The sequence below is a fragment of the Pongo abelii genome, chromosome 7 (genome assembly GCF_028885655.2).
Source record: "Pongo abelii isolate AG06213 chromosome 7, NHGRI_mPonAbe1-v2.0_pri, whole genome shotgun sequence".
In the NCBI taxonomy this organism is placed as follows: domain Eukaryota; kingdom Metazoa; phylum Chordata; class Mammalia; order Primates; family Hominidae; genus Pongo; species Pongo abelii.
In genome coordinates, this window is record NC_071992.2 from 8,592,414 (window position 1) to 8,608,789 (window position 16,376).

A 16,376-nucleotide genomic window follows, 5' to 3' on the forward strand; every position below is an offset into this window, starting at 1 on the left:
AAAAAATACTTGTTTTCAATATGAATTAAATGTATCCACCTTTCAGATGTGATTAAGAACACCTCATGGCCGGGCGCAGTGGCTCACGCCTGTAATCCCAGCACTTTGGGAGTCCAAGGCGGGCAGATCACGAGGTCAGGAGATCGGGACCATCCTGGCTAACACGGTGAAACCCCGTCTCTACTAAAAATACAAAAAATTAGCCGGGCGTGGTGGTGGGCGCCTGTAGTCCCAGCTACTGGGGAGGCTGAGGTAGGAGAATGGCGTGAATCTGGGAGGCGGAGCTTGCAGTGAGCCGAGATCGCGCCACCGCACTCCAGCCTGCAGTCTGGGTGACAGAGGGAGACTCCATCTCAAAAAAAAAAAAAAAAAAGAACACCTCACACAAGTGACAGCCTCTCTTTTAAGGACTAACTTAATAAAAACAAACAAACAAACAAACAAACAAAAAAAAAACATAGCTTTTCATAAATGGACCTTAGATAATACTCTTGCCCCTCTTGTAAAAAAAAAAAAAAAAAAAGTGTATTATGGAAATATTTCCTTACAAGCCCTAGGACTTTTGCAATAAGGATGTTCTGTACTCACATGGCCTTACTTCTTGGCCCCATTCAAGGAAGAAAATTAACTAAAGGTATGAATTAACCTCTGGTGAAATTGAGAGCCATAGAAAAAGGAAAGGGTTAGCCATCTGGTTTCCTACAATTAGGTTAATTTGTCACCAAATTTAGAGACTCTAGAGTTTGGAAATATTCCAACGGAAGCTGTTTTATTTCCTTTCTGTTAAGCTTCACTGACCAAGAGGAACCTCAGGCCCCCAGAATTAAATAAAAGCCCCTGTGTTCCACCAGCCCTGATCACTCACCTCTCTCTTGGGCACTCAACCATGAAACTCCATTCCCTTATTTCTGTTCTCCTCCTCTTTGTGACTTTAATACCAAAAGGTAAGACGGTGAATGATTGTAGAAGTCTATTGGGACGCCTAGACCAGAGGAGGTCTACTGAGATAATTACACTGTGGCCATCCTAACTCAGACCCCAATTCACAGCCGTAGGAATTCAGAAATCCAACATGTTTATCTTCTTTGGTACTAATGAGGCCACAATTGAGAAGCAGGACAAGGAGTTCTTTCAACAGAAAATGGGGGTTCAAGGGCTCGATAATTAGAAAATGGGGCTGAAATAGAGTTAGGGGTATAGAAGCTCTGATATGTGATTTAAAGGTTAGTAAATAAAGCAAACAGCTGTCATCAAGGCTTCACTCTCCAAAAAGGAGAGTGAAGATGACAGTTCTTGGTTCAGACTCGGCAGTGAATGGAAGTGATGTAGAGTGTATTGGTGAGGAATATTTGTGAAGGGTAGCAGTTAGGCAAATAAGACAGAGTTCAACAAGAAAATTTTGCATCAAATTATAAAAGACCAGTAGAAATTTGGGAGCAAGGGAATTTGGAAAAGAATAAACAGTGGTATGAAGCTTTAATGGTAAAATTTTAAGCATAAGACAAGACTCTTAGTTGCATCCTTATGGTCCATGATTCAGAAGTTTAAATATTGAAATGTAGAATCAAACTGAAAAGGGAATGTAGAATCAAACATCTTCAGGGTGTTTCATCCAGATCCTGGCAAGATATGATAAAATTATTATCTCCACTGTTAATAGTGGGATGTTCATATCCCCCAAAATAAAGTGTGTGGTCAATGAACAAAGATCTATTCCTCCCTTTATCTCTGAGATTATTTTTTAAATAATTTCAACTTATATTGTAGATTCAGGGGGTGCACGTGCAGGTTTGTTATGTTGGTATATTTTGTGATGTGAGGTTTGGGGCATGATGGTAATCCCATCACTCAAGTAGTGAGCATAGTACCAAATAGGTTTTCAATCCTTGTTTTCCTCCCTCCCCACTCTAGTGGTCTCAAATGTCCCATCTTTATGTCCATGAGTATCCAATGTTAACTCCCACTTATAAGTGAGAACATGCAGTATTTGGTTTTCTATTTCTGCATTAATTTGCAGTCCTCCAGCTGCATCCATGTTGCTACAAAGGATATGATTTTGTTCTTTTTTATGGCTTCATAGTATTCCATGGTCTATATGTACCACATTTTCTTTATCAAGTCCACCGTTGATGAGCACCTGGGTTGATTCTTTGTCTTTACTATTGTGAGTAGTTCTGTGATGAACATAGGAGTGCAGGTATGTTTTGGGTAGAATTGTTTGCTTTCTTTTGGATGATATACCCAATAATGGAATTGCTGGGTGGAATGGTAGCTCTGTTTTAAGTTATTTGAGAAATCTTCAGACTGCTTTCCACAGTGGCTGAACTAATTTACATTTCCACCAACAGTGTATAAGCACTCCTTTTCTCCACAGCCTCATCTGCATTTCTGTTATTTTTTGACTTTTTAAAAATAGCCATTCTCATTGGTGTAAGATAGTTCTCATTGTGGTTTTGATTTGCATTTCTCTAGTGATTAGTGATGTTGAGCTATTTTTCATGTTTGCTGGCTGCTTCTATGTCTTCTTTTGAGAAGAATCTGTTCATGTTTTTCATGTCTTTTCCCCACTTTATTTGTTTTCTGCTTGTTGATTTAAATTCCCTGTAGATTCCAGATATTAAATTTGTGTCAGATGCATAGTTAGCAAATATTTTTTCCCATTCTGTTGTTTTCTGTTTACCCTGTTAATAGTTTCTTTTTCTCTGCAGAAGTTCTTTAGTTTAATTCAGCTCTACTTGTCAACTTTTGTTTTTGTTGCAATTGCTTTTGAGTACTTAGTCATAAATTATTCCCCAAGGCCAATATCTAGAATGGTGTTTCTTAGGTTTTCTTCCAGGATTCTTATAGTTTGAGGTCTTACATTTAAATACTTAATCCATCATGAGTTAATTTTTTGTATATGGTGAAAGATAGGCATCCAGTTTTATTCTTCTGCTTATGGCTGGCTAGCTATCCCAGCACCATTTATTGAACAGGGAGTCCTTTTCCCGTTGTTATTTTTGTCAACTGTGTCAAAGAGAAGATAGTTATAAATGTGCAGCTTTATTTCTGGGTTCTCCATTCTGTTCCAGTGGTTCATGTGTCTGCTTTTGTACCAGTCCCATGCCGTTTTAGTTACTGTAGCCTTATAGTATAATTTGAAGTCAAGTAGGATGATGCATCCAGTGTTGTTCTTTTTCCTCAGGATTATTTTTGTTGTCTGAGTTGTTTTATGGTTTCATATGAATTTTAGAATAGTTTTTTCTATTCTGTGAAAAATGTCATTGGTAGTTTGATAGGAATAGCACTGAATCTATAAATTGCTTTGGGCAACATGGCCATTTTCACAATATTGATTCTTCCAATCCACAGCAGGGAATATTTTTCTATTAGTGTCATCTGTGATTTCTTTCAGTAGTGATTTGTAGTGTCACTTGTAGAGATCTTTCACCTCCTTGGTTAAATGTATTCATGGATATTTAATTTTTTGTGTGGCTATTGTAAATGGGATTGCATTCTTGACTCAGCTCTCGGGTTGAACATTATTGGTGTATAGAAAGGCTACTGATCTTGTGCATTGATTTTGCATCCTGAAACTTTACTAAAGTTGTCTATCAGGTCCAGGAGGCTTTGAAAGAATCTTTAGGGTTTCTTAAGTGCAGAATAATATCATCAATAAAAAGAGGTAATTTGATTTCTTCTTTTCCTATTTGGATACCTTTTATTTCAAAAAGCTGATTGGTCTGGCTCATATTTCCAGTACTATGTTGATTAGGATGGTGAGAGAGATCACTCTTGTTTTGTTCCAGTTCTGAGATTCTTTTAAGTGCAATCAAAGCTACTCAATTGTTTGATCTTTACCTAATCTGTGGACATGTTGAGATCCACCTCACATATGATTGCCTCCTTCTGAAGGAGCTTATGCAATTCTATTTGGTTCTCAGCTTTGGTCAGAAGATACAATTGAGGTCAGATACACTTGTAGTGACATCTGATATGAAATTATATGATGGTAATAATTTGAAATTAAAATAAAATTTAGTGGCAATTGTTTTTATTTTAGATAATAAAACCCATGTACAGATAAAGAATGTGATTTTACTCCGATCACATAGGTAGTAGCAATATTGCAGCTAAAAGCCAATCTCTTTAATCTGGGTCAATGTGGTTTTTAATCAATCCATAGGTGTAGATATGCATACAAAAATGATAACTCTGATTTCTGCCAGACTTTTTCCTCAAAATCTTCTAATTATAGATTGAGGAAACTAAGGAGGTTTTCTGCTATATGTGACAACATGGACGAACCTGGAGGACATTATGCTAAATGAAATAAGCCAGTCACAGAAGACAAATACTGCATGATTCCACTTATATGAGATGCCTAAAATAGTCAAACTCATGGAAAGAGGTAGCAGAATGGTGGTTTCCAGGGACTGGGGAGGGAGGAGGAAATAGGGAGTTGCTATTTAATGAGTAAAAGTTTTCAGTTTTATTAGATGAATAAGCTCTAAATATCAACTATACAGTATTATACCTATAGCACTTAAAAATTTCTTAAGAAGGTAGATCTCACTTTAAGTGTTATTACCACAATAAAATAAAAGATGAAGAACAAGAGGTTATTTGAGGTTGAAAGCTGAGTTAATCTCCCCACAAATATGACAAGAATCCTTCAGAGGCCTGTCTTTCAAGCCGTGACATCTTCCTGCAGGAATGCATATATCAGCCCTTCTTTGTTCCTTCCAAATCAGTTATACCACAAAGAAGGACTAAATGAAGGTCCTATAATTCTGCACAGGAGGGAATCACTTTTGAATAGCCAAGTTTCTTGTGATCAGAGGATATTAAAACCATATGTAAAGGTCAAAATACCTTACTTGCGCATATTGGGATGTTCTTGGACACATTATGAAGTGGGACCCAGAACACTCAGGTCAAAAAATAGGAATTTCATTATCAGTTTTGTGTGGTCTCTTAGTACTGAATAGTTAATTGCTGAGCTGTCTATACAATTTAATAATACCGCACTCCAAAAATTCTGATCTTAATCTCTGCTGTGACTGTTGGGCATGTAGAATTTATCAGGTGTCTAGAAGCATTCTGATAATCTTAGAAATTTTATAACTCCTATATAACTTTTATCTCATAAAATTCTTTTAAGAAAAATTGAGTGGCTAGATCATGAAGAGTTTCGTTAAAGACATTTTTACACCAAAAATATCCAATTAAGTAAAAAAGTTATTGTTTTCATGAAAAAATTTCTCCAAAGAAACTACATAATCTGAAATATGAGTTTATCAGCTTAATGTCTGATGAATATTAAGTTATAGCCACTTGAATATATGTTTTTATATATCCTTATATTTATTCCAAAAAGAATCCATGGTATCCTATAAAAAATTGGAATAGCTCATATAGATTTATATATACACACAAACATACATATATATGCTGGGAATATGAGTCTAAGGAGGTTAGAATGGCATAAATCTTGGATTGCTGCATTAGCTCTCTGAGAATTAAGAAAATTAAAGCATTCTTCTTACACTGACTGTGGAGAATAACATAATATCTAAATACACGACATTGGACAGGAGCAGAAGGCAGCTTGAACTCACATTATGTAGAGAAAAGGAAACTTCACTTCCATTTTTTGATTGATAAAGTTCCAGGAAGAGCCTGTTCCATTTAAATCCTGTACATCACCCAAAAAAAAAACTTAAAAGTTACTGACTCAATGAGTTCTAATGCTAAGAAAGTTATATCCTTTTAAAAAGTAGATGAATGCGCTGTTCAGGGTCTTTTCCAGTGTGATTCTAAGTCCTTCTCACTGCATCCACAGAAATTAATGTTGTGATATAATATGAAGTGAACATCTAAATTGTTTCCAAAGGCACTTATTAAATATGCATCCTTTCCTCAACTGCCATGTGATATAACCATTATAACATATTCATGTCAAATAAATTCTGAAGCATATTAGAGAGTGCCTCTCTTCTTTTGCTCTATATGTATATACTTCTGTCAATAAGTCTGAAAATAAATGTGAATATCTGGGAAGAAATTTCCTTCCTCATGAATGAGGAATATGAGTCTGAATATGAATTAAGTAATTTAATCTTATCTTTTTGACTTAAACTAGTGCCCTTGGCATGATGATATGTCACTGTCATCGGTAAAAAGGGAGATTATAACTCTTTGGCTTCATGCTCAAAGCATATCTCCTTAAATTAAGCTTCCCATGTATCAAGAAGTGCATCACTGGCCTACCAGTGATGAACTCTTCCACTCCTTTTGAGTGAAGCAAGGGACATCTCCCAAATAGAGGAATTGGCACTGTCTTAGGCTACATGCTGTGTCATTAGGCTGAACTTTACAGTATCGTGGGTTACGCATACTACTGAGAGGAAGTTCACTCTTTTGGCTTCAGCTGAAGATTCACATTCCACCTCATTTTGCATGGATGCCTCTAAGTTCACATGCATAGGCCTCCTTGATACCATACTCTGCCTCTTACTATATCTTTCCCAGTACGAATAACCCCTGATTTTAGCTTCATTTAAAAAGTCTGACAATGTTGCCAGACGTTAAATGTATGGATGAAGTTATCAGGGAAAAGACCAATGGCTAGCAACAGGTCTGCTATGCTTCTGAGCGTGAAGCCTGTGTTCTGTGTAGACAATGCAGTTGAACCAGCACCTTCCACAACTGGCTGGGGAGACTTCAGGTCTCTCTCTGAAAGGCAGCCACTTTCTCTTCCACAATAGTTTTGGAAAAAAGAGAGAATATTACAAGATATTACCCAACTCCCGCATCATGATATTCTCTTGCTGCACAGAAACCCTGAGTTTATGAACTGTTAGTCTGATAGTAGAGTATAATACCAGATTGCACTAGGTTGAAGCTTCTAACAAGAGTAGAAGACAATCTTGCATAGATTGTGAGCACTCAGTTCCAAAAGGCTGCATTGGTTTTTCTGGCTATGGATCTATTTCTACAGAGTAGAGAAACAATAATGATAGCCTAGTTTAAATACAAAACAATAACAAACAGCAACAAAAAGATTGAGAGCTGAAAAGGCCACCAAACTGTTACTCATCTACAGAAGCAAAGAAGCCAGAGGTAGTATATTAGAGGACAGTAAAAACAAAATAAGATCCAGGTGTGTTAACAGGATGGTTAAGGAACTAATGTCTGTTAATGAACATCAGCAAAAGTGTCTTTCTTACATAACATCTGCAGTGATATACAGTATGAAAAATAAACTATGGTTGTGCTGAGAAGGCAAGAGAAAGGATAGTAAGCATAGAGAGAACTACTGAATTAGAGCATACACTTAGCAATATGCTTCTCAACAACCAGATGAATTAAGAGAACATGTGGATACACTTAAGGGAAAATACATTTTAGCTCTGTGAGTAATTCTCTCCAGGTGTCTATCTGTCTGTCTGTCTATCTATCTATCTATCTATCTATCTATCTATCTATCCATCCATCCCTCCATCTATCTATGAGGTATTGAGCAAAATAGGAAAGGTATTTCTTACATAGTCCTGAAATGAGGAAATTACTTTAGATAAAATCTAAAGGATTGATAGGCTTTCTATTAAAGGAGATAAAGATATGAACATGAACCATTTGATAGGGATGATGTATGCAGAGATGGGAATTTAGAGGGACACATACTTCCTTTGAAACTTTCTTAGTGGTGGCATTGTTGGTGTTTGGTGCAAGACAATTCCTTAGGTGAAAAATTTAGCAATGCTGTGCTATCTGCTAAATACCAAAGACACCTTCCCTAGGCATGGTGGCAAGAACAACTGGTCCCACACATTTCAAAATGTACTGTGCTGGGGGAGGACAATCCCTTTAAAGGATTTTAGAAATTGGCCTATTTCCTCCAAGGTGTATATAATCTACAATCTTAGCTCCCTTCCCATAAAAAGGCACAATTTCTGTCTACGGGTCTGATCCTTTCATACAGACAATGTTTTCTTTCCTATCCCAAAGCCATTCTTCTGGGGGTTTATTGTTTTATGTATATTTTCAATAGTGAATTAATGATGTTCTTAAATCTCTTCCTGTGTAGGAAAGACTGGCGTTATTCCAGGACAAAAACAGTGTATTGCTTTGAAAGGGGTGTGCAGAGACAAACTATGCAGCACACTAGATGATACCATTGGTATATGTAATGAAGAAAAAAAATGTTGTAGAAGGTGGTGGATATTTGAGCCATATCCAACTCCGGTTCCCAAAGGAAAATCTCCTTAGGTGGGAGCAAACGTTAAGCCCTTTGAACTCCAGAATGGATGGATAAATTTTGCAGACTCCTGTTTAACCCAATTTCTTATTCTTCCTTGACTGGAAATAAATGTTGTCCTAATCCCACATGTACCGACTGCCTCCTGGAGCATTTCTTCTTGATGCACATGCAAGCCTCTTAAGAACTATAAGAATAAAGTAAATAACAGAAGAATCTCATACCCTACAGGTACTTATAAAAACAAGTTTCTAAGAAAAAATATAAAAATGTTAAATATGTAAAACAATAAGAATATGAAGTATCAGTAGGCAGTCTTTGATTATTTGAAGTGCAATGTCAGTCTTCTTCCTCATCCAGTTCTGAAGAAATATCATTTTCATTACTAATAGAGACCTACTTAGATAATAAGGGTTAAAGCCTGCTAGTCATGTGACCTTGCTAACATTGCACCTGAGAATTAGGCGTATGATCATTCCAGTCATTCCAGCACTTGAAATGGGTCTCCCATCTACTGCTCCCTGCCCCTAGAGAAGTAGAAAAGAAGACCTTCTTTCTACAAGTAGGCTCACTAGGAGGAGCTGTAGAGCTGAAGAGTTGCTAAGTCAGCAGCATGCCTGGTTAGTTCTTTCCAAACCCTCCATTAGATAACTCCATTTCCTGGGGCCAAGAAAATTAAAGGGCAGGGAGGATACCAGGAGTATGACATGCCATGAGTGTCACAAAGATGGAAAACATCTAGAATGAGGCCAAATTACCCCACAAACAAAATTCAAGATTTTGTATTTTTTTAACCACAAAGCTTATGGTCAATCAATCAGGGGAGGATGGGTTATCTCCCTATGCAGATGAGATGTCAGGAGTCTATTAAAATAACTCTAATCTCATCTTCATGGATCTGTTTCTTCAATACTAGTCATTACTTTTTCTATATCTTCTCAGAAGCACTCATGAACAGCATATTACTCTGAGATCAGATTCTAAGCTAATCTCAGAATAATACACTAATACAATTTTTACCATATACATTTTACACATAGCTGAAAATTTACATCTCCTCCTCTTTGTCATCTTAAGTTATGTGCCACTACATTCTCCAGTGTAGCACATTAGAGATTCTTTGATAATTAAATGACATTAAGAGACTTTAAAAATCATAAATACCCTCCTATATTAAAATGCTAAAAAAGAAAAATTTCCCACCTTTGAATATAAACAAGTTTTCTTATAAAATTTCTAGGCATAAATTGAAGGTCAAAGATTGAATCTCTTCAATCTCTATGTTAAAGCCCAACGACATTAGAATCCAAATGAATTACTGCCTGAAATGAAATTATCTTCCCCTTGTTAAGTCCAAATTTTTCTATTAAATGTAAGCAAAAAAAAAAAAAAAATCACTCATTTCTTATTCTCCGTCTTAGTGAATTAGTGGAAGTTTCTTCAGAGACTTGACATTGTATTAATATAACATCTCAACTCACTGAAGCAAAAAGAACATTTTTTTTTTTTTTTTTTGAGACGGAGTCTCGCTCTGTCACCCAGGCTGGAGTGCAGTGGCGCCATCTCTGCTCACTGCAAGCTCCGCCTTCCGGGTTCTCGCTATTCTCCTGCCTCAGCCTCCCAAGTAGCTGGGACTACAGGTGCCTGCCACCACGCCTGCCTAATTTTTTGTATTTTTAGTAGAGACGGGGTTTCACCCTGTTAGCCAGGATTGTCTCGATCTCCTGACCTCGTGATCCGCCCGCCTCGCCCTCCCAAAGTGCTGGGATTACAGGCGTGAGCCACCGCGCCTGGACAGAACGTTTTTTATCTCTGAGCAAGAAGAAAAAACAGGTAAGGGAAATGAAAAAGATAAGGAACAAAAAGAATCAGTCCAGAAAATCTAATTACTTTTTATTTTTAAGTGAGAGAAAGTTTATTAAGAAAGTAAAGGAATAAAAGAATGGCTATTCCATAGGCAGGGGAGCCTCTAATTTCTAATTCTGATTGTTTTTCTTAATTTTCTTTCTAATGATACTCTCGATTTTACCATAAAATATTGGCCATTTAATAAAGAAGTTCAGGGACAGACAATAAAATATAAAGTAGAGCAATGTCTCTCATCTCCAGCACTGTCAACATTTTGAGAACAATTTTTTTTTTTTTTTTTTTTTTTTTGCTGTGGGGGGCTTTCCTGTATATTGTAGAATGTTTAGCAGCCTCTCTTGCATCTAAAACATTTCTCCCACCTGTGACCAAAAAATAAATAAACAAACAAACAAAGAAAAATCTCTACACATTACTAAAAGTCCTCTGAGGGCAACATTGTCCCTAATTGCAAACCGCTATAGTAAAGAAATCATCAAAGTTGAAAGTAAATAGGAGTTAGAAAATTCATTCAAATAGAGCCCTTTGCCTGTAAACTTTCAAAAAGTAAGACAGCTTCACATATAAAATAATAGATCAGAAAATTCTTCTGACAATCCAAAGATGAATTATGTCTCTTTATCTGAAAGAGATAGATCTAGAGATAACCCCTTTGGTTTTTTTACTGCTGTGCTAGTTGTTATAAATACCTGACCATATCCTAACCATTCAGATTTTAGGGCAATATTGCTCTGATATCTCATCCAGAGGTGGAGAAATCCACGTTTTAGGGACATTTAAAAGATTTCTGGGAAAAGGCTGTCTGTGCCTTTTGATAATAAGACTGGGTGAATTACATGCAATCTCTTGGAGTACTTGACTATATCTTCTGGAGAAGGCCATGTTTACTGTATACAATGATATGATTCTGTGCATGGAACATATTATATTGATACTAATTTATGAGGGCATAGTTGATAAACCCCAAAGAAGTTAATTTTATTGTTATATAAAGGCAAAGGCTGGCTGGATGCAGTGGCTCACACCTGTAATCCCAACAATTTTGGAGGCCAAAGTCAGGAGTTCAAGACCAGCCTGGCCAACATGTCAAAACCCCATCTCTAGTAAAAATACAAAAATTAGCCAGGCATGATGGTGGGTGCCTGTAATCCCAGCTACTCGGGAAGCTGAGGCAGGAGAATTGCTTGAACCCAGGAGGCAGAGGTTGCAGTGAGCCGAGATTGCACAACTGCACTTGAGCCTGGGCGACAGAGCGAGTCTCCATCTCAAAAAAAAAAAAAAAAGGCAAGGGCAATACTATATATCATGAAAGCCTGAGATACTCTCAGACCTTTGCCAGTTGTACGTTTAGAAGTTTGTTTTGTTCTTTCTATCTTTCTGGAAAATTTGATATGATCGAGACAATAGAGTTTCCGAATAAATGGCAAGTCACAAAAATACATAAAATAGTCCAAGTAAAATGGATTTTACTATCACTAGAAAAAGATTGCAATTTCCATATTCAAAATACAAAATAAAATATTTCTGCTGCTGTAAGAACCATAGCTCATATAACCTTGAAAGGTTTTTATATTATATGTAAAGTTGTATGACACCCAATGATAGACTGCGATGGGTTAAAGAGCAATACTATGAACACTAAAGCAACTCTTAAATAACACAACAGTTTAATTACAAAAAAAATTGAATAATCACAATGACCCAACTACTTGAAAAAAAGAAGAAAAAGAAATCAAAGAACAAATGAAACAGGACATCTGTAAGATGGCTAAGTAGAAGGTCCCCAGCCTTCATCCACCCACGGAACACTGATTTGGCAACCATCCATGGATAAAATGTCTTTGTGGGAACATCAGGACCCAGTCAGGAGGTCATGACAACCCACTGAAGCCCAAGACCAAGGAAAACTGCTTTGAGAAGGCAGGCCCATGCCCCGGGAGTAGGCTCACCAATCATAGACCTGGCCATGAACACAGAAACACCGCCATCTGCCTGTGGACCCTGCTGCAGCCCTGCTTACATGTGGTTCCAGATGCAGCCTCAAAAGTCATTCCCAAAAGTCATTCAGGAGCAGGTTGTTTAATTTCCATGTAATTGTATGGTTTTTAGTGATTTTCCTAATATTTATTTCTATTTTTATTGGGTTGTGATCAGAGAGGGTGGTTGGTATAATTTCGAGTTTTTTGAATTTGCTGAATATTGTTTTATGGCCAATCACATGGTTGATTTTAGAGTGTGTACCATGTGCAGATGAGAAGAATGTATATTCTGTTGTTGGGTGGACTGTTCTGTAGATGTCTTTTAGGTCCATTTGGTCAAATGTCTAGTTAAGGCCTAAATATCTTTGTTAGTTTTCGCTCTCAATGATCTGTCGAATGCTGTCAGTGAGGTGTTGAAGTCTCCCACTACTACTGTGTGGTTATCTAAGTCTTTTTGTAGGTCCCTAATAACTTGTTTTATGAATTTGCACACACTTGTCTTGGGTGCATATACATTTAAGATAGCTAAGTCTTCTTGTTGAATTGAACCCTTTACCATTATGTAATGCCCTTCTTTGTCTATTTCTATCTTTGTTGGCTTAAAGTCTCTTTTGTCTGAAATTAGAATGGCAACCCCTGCTTTTTAGTTTCCCATTTGCTTGGGAGATCTTTCTTTGAGCCTTTACTTTGAGCCTATGAGTGACAAGTCTTACATGCAATGACACTGAAGACAGCATACAGTTGGGGCTTGCTTCTTTATCCAACGTGTCACTTTGTGCCTTTTAACTAGGGCATTTAGTCCATTTACGTTCAAGGTTAATATTGCTATGTGTGGAGTTGATCCTGTTATTGTGTTGTTAGCTGGTTATTATGCAGACTTCATTGTGTGTTGCTCTGTGGTGTCAATATCTATGTAATTAATTGTGTTTTGTGGTGGCTGGTACTCTTTCATTTCCATATTTAGCACTCCCTTAAGGACTCTGGTAAGGCATGTCTGATGGTAACAAATTTCCTTAGCATTTGCTTGTCTGAAAAGGATTTTATTTCTCCTTTGCTTATAAAGTTTAGTTTAGATGGATATAAAATTCTTGGTTGGGATTTCTTGTCTTTAAGAATGCTGAATGTAGGCCCACAATCTCTTCTGGCTTATAGAGTTTCAGCTTAACAGTCGACTGTTAGCCTAATGGGATTCCCTTTTTGGGTTACCTGCTCCTTTTCTCTAGCTGCCTTTAATACTTTTTCTTTCATGTCGACCTTGGAGAATCTGATGACATATGTCTAGGGGATGGTTGTCTTGTGTAGTATCTGGCAGGGGTTCTCTGCATTTCCTAAATTTGAATCAACCTCTCTAGTGAGGTTGGGGAAATTTTTATGGAAGATATCCTCAAATATGTTTCCCAAGTTGTTTGCTTTCTCTCCTGCTCTTTCAAGGATGCCAGTGAGTCATATATCTGGTCGCTTTACATAATTCCATATTTCTCAGAGGTTTGTTCATTTTTTTGAATTATTTTTTCTTTATTTTTGTCTAACTGAACAAGTCTTCGATCTCTGAGATTTCTTCCCTCAGCATGGCCTATTTTTTTATTATTATTATACTTTAAGTTCTAGGGTACATGTGCACAATGTGTACATTTGTTACATATGTATACATGTGCCATGCTGGTATGCTGCACCCATTAACTCATAATTTACACTGGGTATATCTCCTATTGCTATCCTTCCCCCCTCCCACTACCCCATGACAGGCCTCAGTGTGTGATGTTCCCCTTCCTGTGTCCAAGTGTTCTCATTGCTCAATTCCCACCTATGAGTGAGAACATGCGGTGTTTGGTTTTCTGTCCTTGGGATAGTTTGCTGACAATGATGATTTCCAGCTTCATCCATGTCCCTACAAAAGACATGGAGTCATCCTTTTCTTATGGCTGCATAATATTCCATGGTGTATGTGTGCCACATTTTCTTAATCCAGTCTATCACTGATGGAAATTTGGGTTGGTTCCAAGTCTTGCTATTGTGAATAGTGCCGCAATAAACATATGTGTGCATCACCATGGCCTATTTTGCTGTTAATACTTGTGATTGTATTATTAAATTCTCATAGTGAGTTTTTCATATCTGTCAGATCAGTTTAGTTCTTTCTTAAAAGGGCTATTTTGTCTTTCAACTCATATCATTTTATTAGATTCCTTAGATTTGTTGAATTTGGTTTCAACTTTCTCCTGAATCTCGATGATCTTCATTTCTATCCTGATTCTAAATTATATGTCTGTCATTTCAGCCCAGTTAAGAACCATTGCTGGGGAGCTACTGCAGTCCCTTGAAGGTAAGAAGACACTCTGGCTTTTTGAGTTGCCAGAGTTCTTGTGCTGGTTCTTTTTAATCGGTGTAGACTGATGTTTCTTTAATCTTTGGTGTTGCTGTCTGTATTAATCTGTTCTCAATCTGGTAATAAAGACATACCAGAAACTGGGTAATTTAAAAGGAAAGAGGTTTAATTTGCTCACAATTCCACATAGTTGGGGAGGCCTAACAATCATGGCAAATGAGGAGTAATGTTACATCTTACCTGGTGTCAGGCAAGGGAGCTTGTGCAGGGGAATTCCCATTAATAAAATCATCATATCTCATGAGAGCTCACTCATGGGGGAACCACCACCATGATTAAGTTATCTCCATCTGATCCTGCCCTTGACACATGGGGATTTATTCAAGGTGACACTTGGGTGGGGACACACAGCCAAACCATATCACTGTCCTTTGGATGGTGTTTTTGCTCTTATATTCTTTGACATCTTTGACGGTTTGATTGTGGAATAAGGTGTGTTCCGTTGACTGGCTTCATTTCTGGGAAACCTCTGGGGGCCAAGTCTCAGCTCATTACACCTGGGCTGTGTGCCCTAATGCTGGGAAGCTGGTACCAGGCTCCTGGCTTTGTTCTCTTGTCCCTTGAGGTGAGAAACCTGCTGCATTTGACATTGGACATTTTAAGTTCTAACTTAAGTTCTAGCCTCAAAAGCACAGACAATGCAAGCAAAAATAGACAAATTCGATTATAATCAAAATAAAAAGCTTATGCACACCAAACAAAACAATTAAAGAGACAATCTACAGATTGGGAGAAAATATTTGCAAGCCATACATCTGATAAGGGGTTAATAGAAAACATTTATAAGGAACTCAAACAACTCTACAGAAAGAAAACAAATGGTCCAATTAAAAAATGGGCAAGGGAGGTGCATAGACATTTCTGAAAAGAAGACATAAAAATGACAAACAAACATATGAAAAAGTATTCAACATCACTAATCATTAGGGAAACGGAAATTAAAACCACAATGAGATATCACCTCACACCTGCAAGAATGGCTACTACCGAATAAAGGAAATATAACAGTTGTTGGAGAGGATGTGTAGAAAAGGGAACACTTGCACACTGTTGTAGGAATGTAAATTACTGTAGCCATTATGTAAAACTTATAAGTTTCTCAACAAAAATAAAAATAAAATTACATATGACCTAGCAATCTCACGTCTGGGTATTTACTGAAAAGACTTGAAATTTGTATATTGAAGAGATTTCTGCATTTCCATATTCATTGCAGCACTTTTTGCAATAGTCAAGTTTTGGAATCAACCTAAGTGTCTATCAACAGATAAATGGATAAAGAAAATATAGTATATATACACAGTAGAATACTATTCTACCTTAAAGAAAAGGAAATTTTTTATTTGCAGCAACAAAGATGGAATTGGAGAACATTATGCTAAGTGAAATAAGGCTGGCACAGAAAGAAAAATATTACATGTTTCACTTATTTGTGGAATCTAAAACAATCAAATTCAAATAAGCAGGGAGTAGAACAGTGGTTACCAGAGACTGGGGATGGTAAAGGGATGAGGATATCATGGTCAAACAGTACAAAGCCTCAACTGGACAGGAGTATAAGGTTTCTTTAAGATATACTGCACAGCATGGTGAATATAGTAAAAAATGTATTATACATTTCGAAATTGCCAAGAGAGTACATTTCAACCATTCTCAAGACAAAAAAATAATGATTTTAGGTGATTGGTGTGTTAATTAGCTTGATCTAATTATTCCACATTGAATTCATAAATCATAACATCACTTTGTACACAATAAATAAGACAACTATAATTTATCAATTTATAATTAATAATTTGTTAATAAATAAGATAACAGGCAAAAGATTTGAGTACACATTTCACCAAAGAAAATATGTGAATGGGCATAAACACATGAAAAGATTATCAGAATCATTAGTCAT

The 16,376-nt window shown here is 36.9% G+C and overlaps 2 protein-coding genes across 2 annotated transcripts in view; one reads left to right on the forward strand and one right to left on the reverse strand.

Moving 5' to 3' along the window:
- Positions 1-16,376, reverse strand: part of LOC134761888 (chitobiosyldiphosphodolichol beta-mannosyltransferase-like) — a 966,630-nt gene that overhangs the window by 708,769 nt on the left and 241,485 nt on the right. The gene's annotated exons all lie outside the window — the stretch shown is intronic.
- LOC100445600 (beta-defensin 130B) lies at positions 887-8,253 on the forward strand. The gene is made up of 2 exons (XM_024241814.3): positions 887-944; positions 8,072-8,253. The coding sequence occupies exons 1-2, from the start codon at positions 887-889 to the stop codon at positions 8,251-8,253; spliced, it is 240 nt and encodes a 79-aa protein (XP_024097582.1).